At 37.7% G+C, this 22,378-nt stretch overlaps 1 protein-coding gene across 21 annotated transcripts in view; it reads right to left on the reverse strand.

The window, feature by feature from the left end:
* The window catches only part of LOC110459950 (protein sister of odd and bowel-like), a 102,190-nt gene extending 80,072 nt beyond the window's left edge, over nucleotides 1-22,118 (reverse strand). For 11 of the 21 annotated variants that reach the window (XM_021512495.1, XM_021512494.1, XM_021512496.1 and 8 more), the window contains exons 1-4: nucleotides 22,002-22,117; nucleotides 20,780-20,960; nucleotides 18,940-20,402; nucleotides 18,400-18,668 (exon numbers count right to left, since the gene is read on the reverse strand). In XM_021512495.1, the coding sequence (XP_021368170.1) occupies nucleotides 18,400-18,668; nucleotides 18,940-20,402; nucleotides 20,780-20,905 (1,858 nt within the window). In that variant the 5' untranslated portion in view covers nucleotides 20,906-20,960; nucleotides 22,002-22,117. The other 10 variants (XM_021512483.1, XM_021512484.1, XM_021512481.1 and 7 more) reach the window with 7 other exon arrangements.
* Nucleotides 22,119-22,378: the final 260 nt, after the last annotated feature.

Genomic DNA, 22,378 nt, shown 5'->3' on the forward strand with positions numbered 1-22,378 from the left:
CAACCTTCACTTACAGCTCAAAAATTGAAACTCTCTTTCTGTGAACCTCCATACCCATATTCCATTCCAGGGCAAGTATGCTTCTTTAAAGCATATTTGTGTTTGTATGACCGTCCACAATCGGGACAGGAGAATGGTCGTTCTGACGAGTGACTTCTCAAATGTCTTTCCAAGTAGAAGGATGACTGGAAAAACTTGCCACATATTTTACATGGAAAGCTAGAATCAGTCATTCCTGCTGATCTTTCATGCAGTTTCATGTGGTATCGATACCCCTGAATTGACTTGAAACTTTTGTCACAGGTCTTACAAGTGCCTGCAATGTTCTGATCTATTTGATGTGCTTGTGATTCATGTATCAACAGTATGTCCTCGTTAGCGAAACTAAGACCACAGATATTACAAATCTTTCCACGAGGCCGTTCTATTAATCCTTCTATAACACTGGACCCCAAAGTTCTGTCATCCATGGAACCTACAAAGACACCAAACAAATGCCCTGTAAATATGTCTCGGATGGTCTTGGGGATCTTTTCTTAAAATGAGTCAAGAAAAAAATGATCAGCATAAAAAAAAGGAAACATGATAATTTTTTGAGTCGAATCATACAGAAACCTCTCAAGGTCCTTGCTATCAATGCTGAAACTTTCCCTAAAAATAATGCGACTGAAGTCTTTTTTACCATTTCCTTAAATTAAATTGAAACAAAATCTAACAGATGTTAGAGGGAGTGAACCAGGTGAATTTTAAGCATCTAATAATAACCCTTAACAAGTACATTTCAATCAACATGGTCCATAGACAATGAAGTCATTTTGAGCATGCAATATTCAATCAAGATTTGCAGCCGTCTTTCTGTATATTTTAAGACATATATTCCTTTCCAGGACAAGAATGTTTCTTCAAAGCAAATTTGTGTTTGTATGCTCGTCCACATTCTGGGCACAGAAATGGCCGTTCAGAGGAGTGGCTTCTCAGATGTCTCTCCAGGTATGATAAGGACTGAAAAAACTTTCCACATACTTGACAGGAACAATTAGAATCTGTCAATCCAATCGATCTCTCGTGGAGTTTCATGTGATACCTATAACCCCAAAGAGACTTGAAACTTTTTTCACAAGATCTACAAGTTCCTGCAATATCCAGATGCATCTGCGTCATGTGCACGGACATATCATTTTCATTAGTAAAACTTAGACCACAGACATTACAACAAATATTTCCACCAGGCGGTTCTATTAATCCATCAACAACACTGGACTCTAAAGTTCCACCACCCTCCATTGATCCTACAAAGACAAAGCAATGCTCTGTAAGTATTTCCCTCTTTTACAAGGTATTAAGATAGTTATTATTCGGCAATGCACAAAAACACTTACGCAAATTATTTAGAAGGTGGATAAATATTTAATAGGATAATTATGTAGTGAAAATAAGCCGTATCGATATCCTTGTACTGGAAAGATATAGATTAACAGTTTGGGTGGCCACTTATGTAGAAAGTGGACAGTAAAGGTTGTTTCCTTAAAATGCTGCCATATGTAAACCTTGGCATCTTGAGACAACTTCATCACCCACAACTCTAGACCACTCAATGTCCCACCATGCCACCACACAACGCTCTCAAGTCACTTGGTGCAAGAACAATAGACTAAAACACTTAATGTCCAAATGTCGCTGAATGCGGAGACAATTGTTCCAGACATGAAGCCTGGTGCATTTTTAGGCCACTACTGTGTTTATATGCTCGCCCACATCTTTGGCAGGTGTGTGGCCGTTCTGTTGAGTGACTCTTCAAATGTCGCTGGAGGTAGAACCGTGACTGGAAGAACTTGCCACAAATTTTACATTGACAACTGCCACTGGTTTTACCAAAGGAGCGTTGATGGCTCTTCTGGTGGTAACGATATCCCCAGATAGACTTGTACGTCTTCCCACAGATATTACACGTCGCAACGACATTCTTGCCCGATTTGTGCACCATCGCCATATGTTGGACTTTTTCGTTTTCTGTGTTAAATGCCACATTGCAACTTTCACAAAATAAACCAGACAATTGCAACTGTTCACTAGTTGAATCGAGTACATGTTTATCAGATCCATGTACCAATGACATATGTTTTGACTTTTCATTTTCGGTGTCGAGTACAATGCCACAACTTTCACAGATCAATCTGGACATATGACCTGTTGATTCGAGCATTCCCTCAATAACATAGGAGCCAAGTGTTTTGTCATCCTCGTAACCTACAAAGACACCAAACAAAGACCTGTGAATGTTTTTTTCTGATACAATAAAGCACGCCATAAAGCAGAAACACAGCAAGTCAAGCAAGTTCTATTCACGGCAAATATTCATGCTTTCCCTGTGATACAGAAGAATTTTAGTTCAGTGTTGGTATAACACATGGGTTTATTCTTTAATGTTTTACATTTGAAAAGTTATACTGTAGCTTTCTATCTTCGACCATCCTGTACTTCTGACCTACGGGATCACTGGGCTCTATTGACATGCGGCACTGATGGACTTTGAGACCATTATTATGCTTGTAAGCCTTCCCACATTTTCCACACTTGAACGGTTTCTCCTCAGAGTGACAGCGCATGTGACGTCGAAGATGTGACACAGACTGACAGAATTTCCCACATTCAAAACATTTAAAACAGTCATCTGGCTGACCAAGTGATATGGCATGGATCTTTTTATGGCACTTATATCCCCAAAGTGATTTGAATTCTTTCTGACATAAATGGCAGGTTGCCACAACTGATGCCTCTCCTAATTTTGACTGATCACTTCTAAATTCACTTTCATTGAGATAATTTGTGTTTTTTGATTGAGCACCACTTAAATCCAACATTCCCATATAGCTGTCCATATTGAGAGAGGAGGTATCCAATTCTGGCATTAAGTTCTGTCCTACAAATATAAGAATAAAATCTTTAAATAAATTGCCAAGGACTGCTGAAAGCCTTACTATTCGTCAACATAATGCCCCTTTCACTCATTCTGCGATGTTTAATTTCGTTACAAACAAATAAATGAACACTGAACATTTCTTTATAATCCCACCAACAGTACTTTTCTCTTACGTCTATCTCAAGGACTACTTCTCAGGTCATATGTACCTTACACTACTGAATATTCTCAGCAAGACATGAATGAATTTTCAAATCACAATTGTGTTTGTACGAACGCCCACATTTATTGCACACATAGGGTCTAATGTCGGAATGGCATCGCATGTGTTGGCGAAGTCGAGATGGCGTTGGAAAGAAATTTCCACAAGTATCACATTTAAAACAGTCATTGGTCTTTCCTAAAGATATATCATGTTGTTTCTGATGGGTCTTAAACCCCAACAAAGTCTTAAACCCTTTTCCACAAATCTGGCAGAAAGCTTTTACACCATGAACTTCTGTATCGTGCTCTGATTTAGCAACTTCAGTGCCGAAATCTACTCCACAAATTTGACAAAACGAGTAGCTAATGTCGAACTGCCCAAACTGGTAACCTACTCCTTGTCCAGAGTCAAAAAGGGACTGGTGATTGCCTACAAGTAAAAATAAAATGACAACTGTTTGAAATTGTCCATGATCTTTTTTTTTATTGGACAAAAAAATCCACAATACGACATGAATTGAATGCTACAATTTCAAAAGTCACAAAACAATAGTTTAGCAATAGTGCAATTCACAACACATAAAACACAGAAGACTGGCCATTATGGTAAATGTCATTTGTCGTTGGCAGCTGAACAGGTATGCATCTTGAGATGACAGTTATGTTTATAACCACGTCCACATTTGCCACAGACATACGGCCGTTCTTGTGAATGGCAGCGCATGTGCTGACGAAGCCGTGCTGTGGTGGGATAATAGTTCCCACACGTTGTACATTTGAAACACTCGTCAAGTTTGCCATATGAAATGTCATGAATTTTCACATGACATCTATACCCCCAAACCGATTTAAATTCTTTCTTACAAACACCACAAGTCGCTACTACAGGGCCTTTTGCAAACTGATTTTTGTTAACTGAATTTTCATCGAACAAATCTGAGAATTTTGATTTCGCTGCATCCACTGATCCTATAAAGCTGTCAGCATTGAAATACGATTCCTGGTCTGGGATTACATTCTGGCCTACAAATACAAGAATACACTTCTGTAAATGACCATTAAATTGGACGACTTTTATCAGTTTCAAAACAACACATTTTTCGGCATTTATTATTATTTATTAAAATAGGTATAATATAATCTAGTTACAAATTTGTAATGGAGCAAAACCAACAAAGATAACTGTAACTAATGTATACAACTTTGTATGCAGAACAGTTAATGCAGAAACTCTCTTCTCTTATCCATCATTTTTCAGTAAATGAGAATTGTTTTCACAGAAAACTGTACACCTTTTTACGGATTATCTTTTCTCAAAAATACCTTAAAAGTGTTTAGCCCCATTTCACCACTGCATTGGTTCTCTGGGACATGCATGTATTTTCAAATCACAGTTATGTTTATATGATCGCCCACACTTGTCACATGTGTAAGGTCTGACCTCCGAGTGACAACGCATGTGACGGCGGAGGTGCGACACCGACTGACAGAACTTCCCACATTGCGAACATTTATAACAGTCATCGATTTTCCCAGCCGATATATTGTGAATTCTGGCATGACACTTGTATCCCCAAAGTGATTTGAAATCCTTTTGGCAAATGTTACAAGTAGCTACAACACCCTTGTCCGACACGGAGCCCTGGAAGTTTAATTGGTCTTTTGTGTTAAGATCAGCGAAAAACTTATCAAAGCAATCCGAACTAATAGGATGAGCACTGTTGGAATCCAGAGTCCCTACACAGTTATTTTCCGTATAGAAAGTGGACACATCCGCGACTGGAATTACGTTCTGTCCTACAAATACAAGAATAAGATCCTTTAATTTAAAAGTTAATTTATTTCAACCTATCAAATGTCATTTTACACCATTTTCATCAAAAGATATCCACATGTGTAATTTTAGTTTTTGTGTAAACCATCAACCATTTATTTAATTCTAGTCAATATGATTGAAGTCTTTGTAATATCGTACGTAATGATGAATAGGGTGTTGTCTTTTTCCTATGAAGAACATGTATGCATCTTCATGTCACTATTTCATTCATAAACACGAACACATCTTTTACAAAGGTCTTTCATCAGAATGACTGCATGAGCTGGCTTAGTCTTGCCATTGTTGGGTAACCTTCAAATTTTATACGGCATTTGTATCCCAAAATAACATTTAAATTCTTTCTAGCATATAGGACAGTAAGCTACATGTCTTGGACAACGCAAGATTGAAGGGTAATTACAACTCAAATTCTTGGAATATTTCAAACACAGAGAGATTTAACGAGAACACATTCATTACTGAACGTTTTCTCCTGAACAGGTATGCAGTTTGAGACCACAGTTGTGCTTGTAAGCTCGTCCACATTTATTACAGATAAACGGCCTGTCCTCAGAATGACAGCGCATGTGCTGTCGTAGCCGTGCTGAAGTTGGGTAAAAATTTCCACAAATTTTACATCTGCAACAATTGTCAAGTTTGCCATATGAAATGGCGTGGATTCGGCTATGACATTTGTATCCCCAGGTCGACTTAAATCCTTTCTGACATATAGCACAGGTAGCTACTATCTGTTTATCAGACTCATTTCTATTTTCATTTTGGTTTAAACTTTCATCATAAGAATGTGAGACACCCATGGTGGTATCCAGCTTTCCCATATAGCTGTCTGCCATAAAAGTGGACACTTCCATGTCTGGAGTTATTTTGTACCCTACAAATAAAGAACAGATCGATTTTAATGACCGAAATTGAAGACTATAACTTCTATTAATTTGTGAAGAGTACAACTAATGCAAGATAACCCATGCAAAATGTTACACCAAGAGCAAGACAAAACTGAATGGTAATATATAAATTGTCCCTCAAGTGGTTTATGAATTTTGTTTCAATAAAACCTGTATGAATTCACACCCACATTTCTTTCGTTCTTTTCAATTCCTGATAGTAAAATATCTTCCACTCAAGTTTCAATTAGCTTTAAACTCCAGGACAGTCATGACTCGAGAGCCCATTTTTGTACTTGTATGCACGCCTACACTTGAAGCAGATATAAGGACGCAGTTCAGAGTAGTACTGGCCACACAAGGCACATTCAAATGTAGTTTGAGTTTTCCCCTTTCTGTTAAACTTGTAACCTATCCCTTCTCTACAGGTTCCACATAGTGATTTTACAGCGTCAACTTCTCTCTCATCATGGGATTTCACCAATTTGTTTTGCTTTACAAGAATCCCACAAGTATCAAAATTCACATCTGCTGGTTCAAAATTCTGGAAAGCTAATGGTGGTCCGGACTCAACCTCTTCCTGTATACCCCGATATACAGCTAAAAATATAAACAAACACGCATCTTAGAATGGGCGTTAATTGGAATGATGACCTAATACACAACTAGATATGTCAACAAAACTTTACACTATTATTTCCCCTTCATTACAACAAAGACAATTTTAATCCTTTCCAAATACTTTGTATCAGACTCCGTATCCACATGTAAGCGCGCGTGTACATCAGTCATTAAGTATTGCTCCATGGCAGGTGTGTATCTTGAGTCCATTGTTGTGTTTATATGCACGTCCACACTCTTTGCAAGTGAAGGGCCTAGCTTCCGAGTGACAACGCATGTGCTGGCGAAGTCGCGACACAGTCGGGTAGAAGTTGCCACAAGATGTACACTCAAAGCAGTCCTTGGTTAACCCATACGATATGCCATGCTGCTTCATGTGGTACCGGTAACCTAACACTGATCGAAAACCCTTTCTACAAGTCCCACAGAATGCTTTTACGCCATGTATTTCTAGATCATGCTTCGATTTCGCGCTTTCGTCCAAGAAAACAACTTCACAGTTGTCACATCTCATCGGGTGACCATGTTGGACACTCTGGATATCTAATCCCTGGCACGACCTGAATGAAAGAGAGTCCTCGCACTCCCCTAGAAATAGACAAAGAGAAATCTTTGAAATGACTGTTTCAACTGAATTGTGATCAACCGATCTCAAGGAATCAAATGTGAATAGAACTGTTGTATGTCAGTTAATTTTATAAGCATGAAGAAATGTTAAGTCTTTCTATTCTACAGTTCATATATCATCAAATCAAGTCTAATTCCGACAGATATGCTTGATCAGAGCAAAATTGTGTTTGTAAGATCTGCCACACTTGCTACAGGTGTAGGGCCTTTCTGAGGAATGTCTTTTCATATGTCGACGTAGATGTGATGGCGATTGGAAGTATTTCCTACAAAAGTAACACTCGACACAATTGTCCGTGTTACCATGCAGTATCTCGTGTGTTTTCATATGACATCTATATCCCCATACAGATTTAAAACCCTTTCCACAGACTTGACAAGAAGCAACAAGGCTGTCTGATGTTTCATGACATTCTTGTTCATGTTGTAACTTTGCCACCTCTTTTTTGAAAAGTTTTCCACAGTTGGTACAGGTCAAAGCCTGCTCTGAACATACACCCTCATGGTGACCTTTAGAGGTCATCTCACTTCCATCGCCTACCAAGGTCGAAACCTCGTCTACACAAACTCGAGAGGTCTTGGCCAGTTCTGGCTTTATGTTGACCCCTACAACGAGACAAGAATGGTGGTTTTACTCTTTAACAGTTTCTATTTTTCGCGAGTAAAAGACAAAAATAAAACTTGCAAGTTTTCAAATAAATGATTTTATTCAGGTAATTGCCCAATACTGGCTGAACAATGCCAGAGCTATAAGTCAGGAAAATATACTCAAAAGATTTTCGTCAACTTCCAATGCAAAAATAAAACTGAACAATTCATTGGAATTAATCCAAGAAAACAAATCTACATATCACTATACATACACAGGATTCAACTCTGTCTTGACCCTTTCAACCCTATGTAACTTTAGTAAGACTCTACCATGCATTGATCTGGATGAGTCCATTATGGTCTACAGTGGTGAAAGGTTAATAGACTATTGAATCTAAATGCATCTGGGATCAGTGACAGTTATGTGTACTGAGTGCTGTCTTGTATTTATACGACCTTCCACATGCATTACATGTGAAAGGTTTTTCTGTGGAATGACTTCGCATGTGTCTTTGTAAGTGTGCGAAGGTCTGGAAGTATTTCCCACAGTGGGCACACATTGGACACTGAGGGTTACCCTGCATGGACTGGTGAATCTTTTGGTGCACCTCATAACCCCAGGCCGATCTGAACCCTTTATTACACTCTGTACAAAAGGCCACCAAATCTGAGCTATGTTTCTCGATGTCATGTTTGTCCTTTTCCTTTTGATTCTTTAAGAATATTCCACATTGTTTGCACTTTGTCTGTCTTTTCAAACTAGTGCTCATACTAGGTCTGTGGAATCCACGGAAATTGACATGTGACCTTTGTCCTGTAGCCAATGACAGATCAAATGGAACTATCCCCTTGCTGGCATCACTCTCTAATTGTTCATTCCCCGAGCTTGTTTCAGTTGCTATAAAGAAAACAAACAGATTTAGTCCCATGAAACTTGATATTCACTTTTGTCTGAATNCCCCCCCTCCCATCTTGTCCATTTTTAAGTATCAACATGTACTAAATCTAGCTTTAGTTTAATGGCATTTAGTTGGGGAATTTTAAATAGTAACAGAATATCAAGTAGGTTTTTATAACTGTCTTATCTTTCACAGCACTGGTAAAGCTGTGAAGTATTTAAAAATGACTATTTTACGCACCAATTTACAAGTGATCCCCATCATTCAAATGTTTGGAATCATCAATGTACACAGCTTGACAATCCTCAGAAATGTTGGGGTTTGGACGACAGGCATGACCTATCAAGCCCTCACGATGCTTGTAGGATTTCCCACAAACACCACAGTAGAAAGGACGAATGGTCGAATGACTTTTCCGATGTCGCAACAAGTGAGCCTCAGTCTGAAATTTACGCCCGCACACATCACATGAAGCACACTTTGTACTGTCATTTGAAGAGTCGTGCATTCTCTCATGTAAGCTCAAACCCCAACCCGAGTAAAAGCTTTTACCACAGTGTTTACAAAATCCTATAAAACCACAACCATGCACAACCATCTGGTGTTCGGCACTTTTCCTCTTTTCCGCAAAAGTCAGCCCACATGGCTTACACTTGAACCCCATCTGGCCAATGCTCATATGCACTTTTTTGTGAATCTGCAGTTTTTTCTTGGATGAGAACAAGTCACTACAGTGCAGACAGACATACTGCTTACATAACTGGGACTGGTCCTGTTCTGAGGTCAAACTAAGGTCAACTGAGGTCATACTTAGGTCAACCTGAGAATCCCACGTAGAATGGGCGGGGCCTACAAAACACAAAAATACACCCAGATCATTCAAATGTCTTCTTTGACCAGTAAATCCCTCAACAGTGGACCCCCAGTTCACACAAGCGTTTTCACAAATAAGTTCAGCTTTGTATGGTACTTTGTTAATATTTATACAACTATTTCACAAAACGACGTAGAGTTAAGTAAACATATCACATGCATCAAGTAGAACATCCATCATAAACTTAACAGGTTCATTTGTTTGTCAACAATTTTACAGTTAAATCATCAACATGTTCAGTTAGTATTTAGGCATCAATTGGACTTGTGGCCGACAGATATGCACATCAAATCCCTCCTTATGTTTGTACGACTTTTGGCACACAGAACATGCATATGGCTTAGAGTTGGAGTGGCTCCTCATGTGCCTCTGCAAGTGTTTCTCGGTCTGAAAGTGCTTGGCACAAACAGTACAAATGGGACACCACTTGTTACCCTTTGAGTCGGGGTGTAACCTCTGGTGCAGACTCAGGCCTCCGCTAGACCGAAAACACTTGTTGCAGTGTTTGCAGAACGCCACGTACCCCATGTGATGAATATCCATCAAGTGCCTAGCCCCGGAACTTCTACAGGGGAAATGGCTATTACAGACAACGCAGTAGAAACCGTTTTCTGTGAGGTGTGAAGTCAAGTGATTATGAAGTTCGTTTGCAGTGTAGAACTTTTCTCTACAAGCGGGACAATCGTATTTCCCCAATATATCCTGCTGCGAGCCTTTCGGTTCTATATCATTACTCTCAAAACTAATTTCCGGACCCCAGCTCGCGTAGCCTAAAAAGATAAACAAAATGTATAAGGAAAAAAATGCTTCCATGTTTACTTTTAAGACCAATTTTTATTTATGGCAGAATATCCTAATTTAGCTAGGGGAAACTTACTTTTTTACAAACTGTGAACTGAAGTGCATTAAATATGATAGCCTGAGACACTAAAGTATTCTGACCTTCACATATCCACTGTATCAAATTAGCTATTAGTTGATACTGGAATACAAACATGACTCTGCAAGTTTTTCTTGTGTTTGTATGTTTTTCCACATTCTGTACACAAAAAGTTTCTGGCATCTGAATGGCATCGTTCATGTATGCGTAGTAGACTGAGACAGGTGAAGTATTTCCCGCATGTCTGACACTGGTCCAATGCTGCCTTGTCCTGGTGACAGCGGCGGTTATGATGGTTAGCCCCAGACTGGGATTTAAACCCCTTACCACATTCAACACAGATAGCCACAAACAGAGCGTCATGTTCGCTCTTCAAATGCTGCCCAAGAGCGGGCTTGCTATTGAAGTGAGCTCCAACACAAACAGGACAGGCTGATATGGGTTGAAATACAGCTTGACTTTTGTCATACGCCGACTGGTACAAAGCATTGAGAGAGAACGCTGGGTCCTGCCCATACTGGTCTTGTCTGTCCGACTGACTTTCCCCGTAGTAATTCTGGCCAAGCTGTGGTCCTGGTTAATACAAGAAAGAATTTTCTACAGTAGGGGCCAATAAATCTCACAACCGATTTTTCCTAATTATGTACATAAAAGTTCAACTGACGCAAAATACCCATGATGAAGGTGCTTTTATATACAATTTGTTATACTCCCATTTCAATCCTTTTCAAAGCTTTGAATGACCCGAAAAGGGCATCCAAAATATTCCTTTACAACTGTTGATGATGTGGTGCAAGTAAAATTGATTTTGTTGACTGAAGTTATCTTTTGAATCAAAGCAGGGTTTTTTAATATTATATATCGAGACATTTTGAAATATTTTTCTGGTCTACGTCATCAGCTTTTGTTTCCTTTACAGTTATGATTAAGTAAATCATAATTTTGTTTGTATGCCCTGCCACAAACATTACACAGAAATGGGCGTTCTCCCGTGTGGATTCTCTCGTGAATAACCAATCGACTCTTGCACAGAAACTGCTTGTCACAATATTGACACTTGGGAAAGTTGTTTTCGCTTGTGCTGTGGTACATCTTGCAATGATTCTGGAAGCCTCGTACAGACTTAAACCCCTTGGCACAATTATCACAAAATTCAACATAATCTAGACTGTGCATGTTCATACTGTGCTCCTTGAAACTGTCTTTGTCTTGGAATGCAACAGAGCATAATTTGCAGAGAAAACACTGGCCGAGTGTTAGATCATCAATCGATTGGCTAGCCGAAAACGGTCTAAAACATTCATCTGATGGTACTTCAGGGTTTTTCTCCATGCCTATATAATAGAGAGAAAATCAGACTAAGATTTATTTCGAGTCACTTTTATTTCAAAATGCTTGACAAACTTTCTTTTTTAGCAACATTGCTAAAAGTTCACGATCGCCTACTTTAAACAAAAATAAAAAATATCCTGTAGTCGTTTCATTCATCACAATGTAAAAGTTTAACTTAAATAAATAGAAATATTCTGTTTCTAGATATATACACTGGACACAAGACTAGGTCAGTTCCCTGCTGGTACCTTCACACATTTACAATTGTGATCAAGCAAATCACGTTTTTGCTTGTAGGATTTGCCACAAGCTTTACACAGAAATGGGCGCTCTCCTGTGTGACATCGCTCATGAATAACCAATCGACTCTCACACGGAAACTGCTTGCCACAATATTTACACTTGGGAAAGTTATGTTCGATGGTGCTATGGTACATCTTGCGATGTGTCTTGTACCCATGCACAGACTTAAACCCCTTGGCACAATCATCACAGAAGGCCAGATATTCTAGACTGTGAGCAGACATAGTGTGTTCCTTGTAACTTTGCTTGTCTTTGAACAGTAAGGAGCAGAACTTGCAGAGAAAACATTGACGTGCAGAAAGATCACCATATGGACTAACATAATCATCTGACGGCACTTCAGGATACTTCACCGTGCCTATATAATAGAGAGAAAACCAGGCTCAGATTTATTTTGTAGTAAAATCTTTAATTTCAAAATACTTGAACCTCTTCTCTATACAAACACAATATACACATCTTTTAATACTGACACTCATTTACATTTTTCCAGCGAGAACTTTCACAATGGACTAGATTCTTATTGATTTCCAGTGTATCACACACAACCAGTTTTTCCTTCACCTGTACACCTTGATGAACCAGATCTGTTACTTATCTGTAGCTAATATCTAGAATCGTTACTGATCGGTAGTATATATATATATATCTGGGAGAAAATTAATACTTATTATTGATCTGAAACCAACTGGATACTTGTTGTTGATATGTAGTACATGGCTCACAATAAACGAAACTTTCAATTTTGATCGGTGCCATTCTGGGGTATACATTGCACAATGAACACGGGATTCCACTAGAAAGATTGAAAAAAAACACACAAAAAACCCAGATGAGCCTGGGTTTTACTAGATGAATATTCATCATCTGTTTGAGGTCCTTGTGTATACTACTTGAATACTTGTCTATACAGTACACTGATGATTCTCAACAGGACATTCCTTGTACAACAAATTACACATCTACATCGGCTTGGTTTTATAACAAACGTGCGTGTTGAGATCCTTTTTGTGCTTGTAACTTTTTCCACAGGACAGACAAACAAATGGCTTCACAGCTGAATGACTTCTCATATGAATCTGCAAGTGAGCATTACTTTGGAAAACTTTCTCACAATACGAACACTTTGGACAACTCGACTTATTATGCATTTTAACATGCATGTTGTATCCAGACCACGACTTGAATGTTTTGTCACACTCGGGACAGAATGCCACTATGTCCAGGCCATGTACATGTATCAAGTGCCTTTCATACAACCCTTTATCAACGAAACATTCTAGGCAAAATTTGCACAAGAAAGTTTGCAAGTCCACATTTGACAAATCTTTGTACTTCTCGGCCTGACTTGGACTAGAACTGTGTAAACGACTGGAGTTTAAGTCCCAACTAATATTATGTTGGGATTGAAGGTCGGCATCACCACTACTTCCCTGTGCTATTAAAGGTAGAAGCCCTCCTTGGGTCCCTCCTAGAAAGATAAATAATACTTTCTATAGTGGAAATCTCAATGATTTGAGCTTTTGTTTGTCTTGCTATAAAACACCCCCTCCGGCTTTTAAATCATCACTTCAGTTCAGCAGAAGTATTCATTTGAAGTGATGGCATAAAATGATTTGGACAAAAATTGGTTACAAGCAATTAATATACTGAACTGAGGAATTTAAAAAGTGTCATAGTATACAACTTTGATATCAGTGTTCAAATTCTGTCTTCTAGCCTTTTGATGTCCATCTTAAAATCTTGTGTTTTGTTCAACTATAAATATGCCCAATAACATTTCAACTGTATAGCCAGATATGCCATCAAAAGTCACCATAATAGTACCACCCAATATACGTCAACAAGTCCTTAGCCATCACACCAAAACAGCATTTTCTTTTAAAGGTTCACTTGACCATAAATACCAAAATAACAAGACAACTATCACATCACAACTGAAGAGCCGTATAAGTTAACCTCAAACAAAATTAATTTATGCATCAAAATGAACAAAGCATTTTTTTTATATTATGTTATTTCTTAAAATACCACAGCATGCTCCATACCTTCCAGTTCATGCTAATATTTAACACAGCATCAACATAAGTTCTTAAAATAGCCAGTTAACTCTTGTTTAAGTTTTCAGTCAATCATCACTCAAAGAAGTCTGATTAGAGACTGGTTGTAATCACAGACAGGTTTAAGTTCAGTCTACCTTAGAAAGTTTGATCACAGACTGGCCAAAGTTCAGTAAACCATGACGTATATGGTCAGAACAAACGTCGATCAGGTGTAATCCGTTTCAGTTTTTGTAAAAGATTGCGAGTCTGCATAAGGATCCTGAGCATCAGCAGCTGGCAGAGAAACGGAATCCTGTAGATAGGTCAGGTAAGTTGGGTAGTTAGTCGATTGTGTCTGATTGGAGGAGGACCCCGATTTCATGTAGTGACCATGTATGGTGTTTCGTATACCTTTATCAATGGCTACAGTGCAATCCGACCACATCCTCTTTTCAGAGTCTTCTGGACCCAAAGGGAAGTATTCAAAAACTAGATTGTGAATCACTTCCAACTTTTTAGAACAGATGGCCCGTTTTCCTTTCCTACCAAAGCAATTTCTACCTCTCATTTCGTCATTGTTGTAGAAATATCTAGCAAGTCTCCAAGCAAAATTTGGCCGTGATGAAGACGACCGGTTAATTTCCGAGATAACATTGTAATCCAAACTTGTAAGATCTGGTGACAAGCGTGATAAATAATTTAAGGGTTGCCCCGCGCGGCTGTAGAGGGTCAGCATTCGAGGAGAGCTACCAGTGTCGTTGTGAGAGTTTTCAAGGTAGGACTGAGCTAGCGAGTACTGATCATTGCTTGCCCCCGCCCCAGGTTGATGACCTGAAACAGGACACAAGACTGTATCACTGCATGTGGAAACTTCCCCTTCCAGAAACAATCAGAAACAATCAATCACCCAAAAATGTCATCACTATATATAGGTCCGTACATCAAGAAATCAACATGCAGTTCTAGATTTAATGAATATTTCATGTCCTCAATTGAGGATTTAAAGAGGTATAAACGAGTACTAAAACCGGAACACCAACAACATGCTATTTGGCGATTCAAAAAGATTAATTCAGTATCTTCCTCCTTTTAATTATACACAACTACATTGATTCAAAGAAATTGCTTTTATCATGTTGCTCAAATATTTCTTGGTCGAAAATGTTCTTTTATCAATGTAAAATGTTGCTCCAGAAGTTCATGCATCATGAACCATATGTATTCTCCAATAAAAGCACCTAGTTGGAGGTCAGTATTCCAAAAATCATCCAGTTTCAATTGAAATTATCCCGACATGAAAGAAATCTGTATTTCTTGAGCCACAAATCAACAAAACCAACAGCAATGAAAACATCTGTGGATACTAAACATCACAGCCTCACAAGTTTTATCTCCCGACAACGACACTGTATATGGGTACACACATATGTACAAATACATATATGATCGTAGCATTATTATCGCCAGCCCCCCAAACAACTAATTGTTTTAGGCCTCAGTCCAATTCCAATGGATTTATGAGGTATCCAGGGTATATAAACGTGTTTCACCAAAACTGACTTGATGTGGGTTGTCAGTTATTTCTTCCCAATAATGTTAAAAGCATACATAAATATATATACACAAATGGAAAGATCAGAGAATCAAGCTTCACCAACGCCTTCCCTTGCCACACAATATTATCGAGTTTCGAATTGACAATATTATTGAAATACTGCATAGAATTGTTATTTCGTTACTATTTTTTCTTTTTGAGGAATTTGATTCGTCTGATCTAAATTTTAAGTGTATGTAAACTCTCATGTGATGGTGAAGATTTTAAATCGTTTAGATAGCTTCAAAATTTCTGAAATTAAGTTACATTATTGTCTTCAATACCACACAGCGTTCACATACAAACATGCATGTTTTCTTGTGATTTAACTTACCTGCATGAGCCGTCAACTCCCTTGCCAAATTGATCAAAAATATTATATGTATTTCAAACCTTTTCTTGACTTAATTTAAAACAATGAGGAACCAGTATAAGTTATTCTGGGTTATGTGGTTACATTTTCAAGACATTTTGTCGGATAATGTGAATTTATTTCTGGCAAAATGACAGCTAATTATACAGTATTTCACGCAAGAAATTAATTTCTGTATCAAATTGTTTATTTAAAATCAACTAATTGTATGGGTATTGTTGGCAAGGGAGGTACATTGTTGGCTTGGTCCACTGCATCCATGTGTGTAATTCATCAAACAAAGCATGTGAATGTTAACTCATTCACCCCTCAAGTTTCATAATGGACTATTCCAACCTTTGAATTGGAAGAGTTTAAATGTGTCTTCAGGAGTGAATGAGTTAATTATGTACCTTAATTTCAAGATTAAATGACTATCAGAGGCCAAAATCTCCTAATCTTCTTCATTCATATGCTTTGTTTGCTATGTTTAGAGTGTAAAATGCGAGAACATGATTTCAACCTTTGATTTGAATTTTTAACTTGTTTAAAAAATATTGTTACAGCAGGATATTTTAAGATTTTACAGCTCGTTAATTTTCACCCAGTACAAAATGGTCACTGCAGATGTTCAATATCTCATCTTATTACAGCACAAAGGTTGAAACAAAAATATCCAATAATCTCTTCCATCCTTACTGAAAACCAACATATCAAACAGGATTCCAACTCTCCCTTTTTCCTTTAATATTTTGACATCAATTCATTGAAATTCTAACTTCAAAGTATATTGCAAGATGCTGGTTTTCAGTGTACAATATATAAATACTTTCATAATACAATCATAGTACTTTCATGCAAGATCATCTGCTTAAGGAGAATAAATTCCAAGATGTACAATTTCATTTTGAAATTTACGCTACTGATCAATAAACCTGTCAAATGAAAGTACTTTTTTCAACATTTTAATCATTCAATTTAATTTTTTCCAAAAACTTACAGCACTAGTATCTTTCATATTTTTCATATGAAAGGTTCTAGCCCTTCAGTTTTGTTATAAATTAAATAGAAAACAATGGCAAATAACATTTCAATTTCCCTATTGGATGGAAGAGTACTTTGTTACCTTTAATCAACCCTACTAAAATCCAAATATTTTTTTGAATATCAACTTCTTTAAGTGCTTCAAACAAAACAAAAAAATTCTCTGCATTTTATTTGAAAAAGGTAACAAAGCTCTAAATAGAATCAATATGACTTCAATATTCATTCACAAGTGTCCCTTGCACTTCCACATTTTCTGTTCACATTTCCCTCAAAAATCGACTAGTCTCAAAATCTTGCATTCTTTTAAACTGAATTGTTCAATTTGGTAATTAAAATATTTGAACAGCACCATGGACACTTGTGAAAAGCATTTATCATTTTTTCAAAATGTATTCAAACCAGTATGAACTTGTTATTTCAATATAAAAAATAAACTATCCCTGTGATAATAATGACGACAATTTGTGATCAGACACAAAGAGATTTGAAAGCAAGAATCAAATTTTGCAAAGATCATTTCGGGTCAAATTCAGTTTTGAAGCTTGCATCATAATGAATGCTGCTGATTTTTATTTCATTGTAAATTTGACAAATACACATTTTCTAACAGAACCAATTGATAACTTTCTAAAGAACAAATCAATAACTTTCACTTTGTATTTTTTTTGTTATATATCTTGGAACATTGGAAACTATCTAACCATTGGTATCCAATTGTGAATCGTGTGTCAAGACTTCAAACTTCAAAGTTCATTCTGGTTTTAATACGAAACAGATTTTTAAAAGACTTCTGGAGTACAATGATGTCCTAGATTAGAATTCCTACGGTTTCATATTTTTTTATTTGAACATATTTTTAAAATTTGTGCCAATACAAGGTCCCTTTTCCTTCAGAATTTCAATTGTAATTTCAAGATATTAGTGCTAAATTACCAAAAGGCGATATTTGGGATGATTTCTTAAATCCATAAATGTATAAGGTCATGTTTCTGTGAAACAGCAGATGAAAAATTACTCATGAAATAATTTTAAGATATTAGCTGCCAAAATGTTCATTCTGATTGTGAAGTACAATAAACTTCATAATTTGAACAAAAGTTTGTCTCATTTCCAATCAAGTCTGTGCTGGGTCTTCTTAATTTTTACATTGAATAACTTGTCTTTCTTATATTGTAACATATAGAAAATATGAAATTTAAAATTTTCCAAAAATTTAAAACGAAAAAAAATCTGCAAAAAGTTCTTCAAAGAATTTCAAATATAGATTCTTCATTATTGAAACCAGTTCTTTATTCAGGTGTCTTTATTCAGGTAGGAAACACCAAGAAGCCTCCAAAAATGTTTTACATCCATTTCAGCAATTACATGACTGAAAATTGTGGTGAAACCTACCTTTCATTGTATTGAGGTACCATGCATTTTGATCTCCACTTAAATTGCTGCCTTCATTTGAGCCCTCCATTTCCCCAGGAGGTTCTTCTACATCATAGTCGCTGCCCTCGTAAGTTTGATCACCTTCCCCCTCCATGCCATGAGGATGCACCTCGCCATCATCCCCAGTGTCAACGTACATATCTAATACCCCCGTCTCATCTTTGTCTGTTGACTCTATTTTTACTATGCTGATGTCTGGGCCAATTAAATCTGCTGCTGTAGGAGGCCTGTGAAAAACAAAATGATAAATGTTATCTTTGCAATGAAATGTCGCTATGTTAAACAATTTTTCCTTGTTCTTTTCCTTGTCGTTTAGGTGGTTTTTTTAATTAACTTCCGCAAGAAAATGTATCTAATATTTCTAATGGACTATGTGCATCAAATATTTATTTGATCATCTATTCATGCCCTTGACCAGTTTTGAAATCTTTCCAAATAAATAAGATAAATGCAATAAATGCAAGAAGTACTTAGGCTTTTATATTATAAGGTACTGACCTTTCCTCTTTCAGCCGTTCACTGGAACTGGGCCTCTCCATGCTTTCAGACCTTGAGGTCGTTGGTTGTGACGATTTGCTGCTGGGAGAGGAGGCTGATAGACCAAATAAAGACGCTTCTGGAATGACGGGAGAAACGGGAGGTAGACTTGTGATGGGACTACTGGAAGATGACGAGGTGTTGATGTGAACAGGGACTGACTGGTTGGCCTGACCGGCACTACCAGCGGCAAATGGTTTCGACTGTGCCATTGGTGTGCTGTTTTGTTGACTGCCCATTGGCATCCCTGGGAACACAATATCGGAGGGTTTTGGCATGCTAGTTGGGAAAACATCTGTAGCTTTTTGTAAACTAGTTGGGAACACATCAGAAGATTTCTGTTTATTTGCAGTGAAATCCATGTCTATTAGAGCTTGTGGAATAGAAGGATATTGTGAAGTGGATTGCTTCTGTTGTTGCTGTAGCAAGTCACTGGCAAATTGATTTTGCATGGATCTCTGAATATCTGGACGCGGCATTTGGGGCATTGCTCTCTCGGTTGAAACACGTGATGAACTTGTCATAGGAATGTCACTTCTCATGGATTGGGACGACTGTTGTGACGAGAATGAGGAATGTGCTGAGGACCCCCGTGAATCGCGAGCTATGGGTGTAGATGTGGTATGTGTAGCTGTTGACAGATGAGTACGAGATGTTGATGATGATGACGAGTCTCTCACACCAGAAACATTCACGATTTGCAGGTCCGGGTCACCCCCAGTAACCTGACTTGCTACCGATATTGCGACAGTTTTTTGCACCGGAGGTCGTGAATCTAAAGGTCTTCCTGTGACAGGGTCTCTCTCAACAGGTTCTGTCTGCACCAATTCTAAACTGTCCTCAATAACCTCGATTACACCTGGCTGGAGATTGCGTCCAGCAGCACCTGGAAACGATCCTAAACCAAGTCGGGGAACTCTATCAGAATCGGAATGACTAGAATGTCCATACATATTATCACCACGCTGACCATCGGAGGGACTTCCTGGTCTGTGCATTCTGGGTCTTTTTGATCCTGGGCTGTTTGGTCGTTGGAAATCTGAGTGACGTTTCATCATACTGTCCTGAACCGTCTTTTGCATACCCGATACCCTTACATGTTTGAACTCCAACATATCGTGTGACGTGTACTTAAACTGTCCAGCAGAATATATAGAAAGCCCGGTTTTCTCATGTAAACTCTTACAAAAGTCTGCACAACATTTGATGACACTGTCGACCTGCAACAGTCTGGCGATTTTTTCAATGTCTTTGTGATTGTCCTCGGTTAGCATCATGAAGCCCTCATATAAGTATTGCAGAAACATGTTGACAGAATCCTGCTTGATTTCTGATGCAAGACGAACTTCTAAGTGAGATCCAATGGATGCATTGTCCATGGATTGCAACATTGGACAGGCAGCTACCAAAACTAGCCTGTGTGCCTGGAAAAGAACATTGTTTGAAATAAATTTGAGCAGACAGCAGACAGAACATCAACTTTGGGTCTATTTGGGTATTTTGGTATTTCATGTATATAACTGCAACATTTAGAAAATATCTCGTTCAACAAACTTTAGAATACAAAGGTTGACCTTTTAATGCAAAACCAGGTGACAGCACTGACATGGGCAACTCAATATGTCCCTTCCCATTAATAATGTGGGCATCATATAGAAGAATACCCCATAGCCCCGCCCCACCTGCAGAAATGATGATCAATTTTTTCATGATTCACCCGTAAACATATACAAAGTTTCAAATAAATCTTAACCAAACTCATTTTATATTTCTTATTTTGGACTGGTGCTCGTTAACTTACCTTTGTGTTAATGTTTCCCGTCTTGATAATGGCGTCACATAGTGTTTGGGACTTCCACATGGTGGCCAGCTGGCAAAGTAGAGAACTGGAGTGGATCCCATTTGTATAGAACTTTTGGTAATTCATGGTGATTGTGTGGATTCTTCAATGTGATAGTGATAATGATGACAAGGGCTTCTTTCTGGAAAATAAATGATACAAACATTTTAATTTCTGGTGCTGAAATTTCACATTTTGGATCTGTCAAATAGAAGCTACGATAATCATGTCCACATGAAAAGAGGACAGGAGAGAGCACATAAAACTGGTCAAAAAGTCAATGCAGTATATTTAAATAATGTCTACGTCCGATTTCTAATCATTCACAGGCTTTGCACTGAATCTTGAAGATATTCACATTGAATTTCTGGATGAAAACAATTCAACGCAAGAGCCAATGATTTATCAATTTACATACAAAGATATTTTTGAATGGGTAGATATTTTTGCAATCACATTTGCCATTGCTCTGCAAATGCTTAATATAGTAAAATTCATTATCTATCTGTTAAAATGCTAATATATCGCTAAATGAATCTCTGCTTATTATTTTATATGTTTAGAAATCTTATATTACTAATCTGCTAAAATGAATGCAATTACGCACACAACGTCGCTGGTCATACAGGTACTTGAAGGTGCGCGCTTGACCTTTTGTGTATTTCGATCAAATTGCTGTTTAAAATATCTAACATTTTCGGCGGTAAATGTGGAAATATAAAGTGCAAATGTAGGCCTTATACAACCTTTATATTATACTGAGCACACCTCAGAAGAAAACAAATATGCATTTGATGTACATAAATTTGCAGTATCTAGTGCCCGGTCCCTTCCCGGGCAGCTAGAGCATTGCGTCCTTTGTTCGCAAATATTCCTATTCACTAAATAAATCGGAATATTTTAACATTATCTTCACAAAAGCATCGACTAATCGAGACAAAAGATTACAGTATACGATGAAGTAGAGAAAACACAAGATTGATGACGAACAAATGAATGCTAACAAAGGCAACTTCACCGTCAATGACCCTCGCTGAAAATGACCACGAGATAAATCAGTCTACCCGGTCGCAAGGTGCCCGTTCACATATTTCAAACAATTTAAAAGAAAAAAAGGCATGCAAATTGAACATATACATCAACAATTTTTAAAGTACATATTACTCTTTTAAATAATAGTTACATTGTTTTGAATCCTCTTCTTAAAGCAGTTATTTGAGGTATTACGTGTTCGCTTAGGATTCCACTCTACCGGCCGCCATTTCCTTCTTCTTCGTAATGGGTTGCGGTGCGCAATTCGTATGCGCAGAGGATTCAACCGCCAGAGGCCCCCCAAAGGGAAATTCATGTTTCCTTCATAAATTATCGAAGATCTCTCAAACTGTACTCCACAAAAAAAATCACTGCATCGAACTAGTAAGAAGATATATTAATATCATAAGAATGTGTTCTCTTGAATACAAAATAACTGTACATTGAAATGTTGTATGCCTTTTGTGCATTTTAAACCTGTCTTTATATTGTCGCGAATTAAGCGATCTAGTAGAATAACCGTCATTT

The sequence above is a fragment of the Mizuhopecten yessoensis genome, unplaced genomic scaffold (assembly GCF_002113885.1).
Source record: "Mizuhopecten yessoensis strain PY_sf001 unplaced genomic scaffold, ASM211388v2 scaffold10275, whole genome shotgun sequence".
NCBI lineage: Eukaryota > Metazoa > Mollusca > Bivalvia > Pectinida > Pectinidae > Mizuhopecten > Mizuhopecten yessoensis.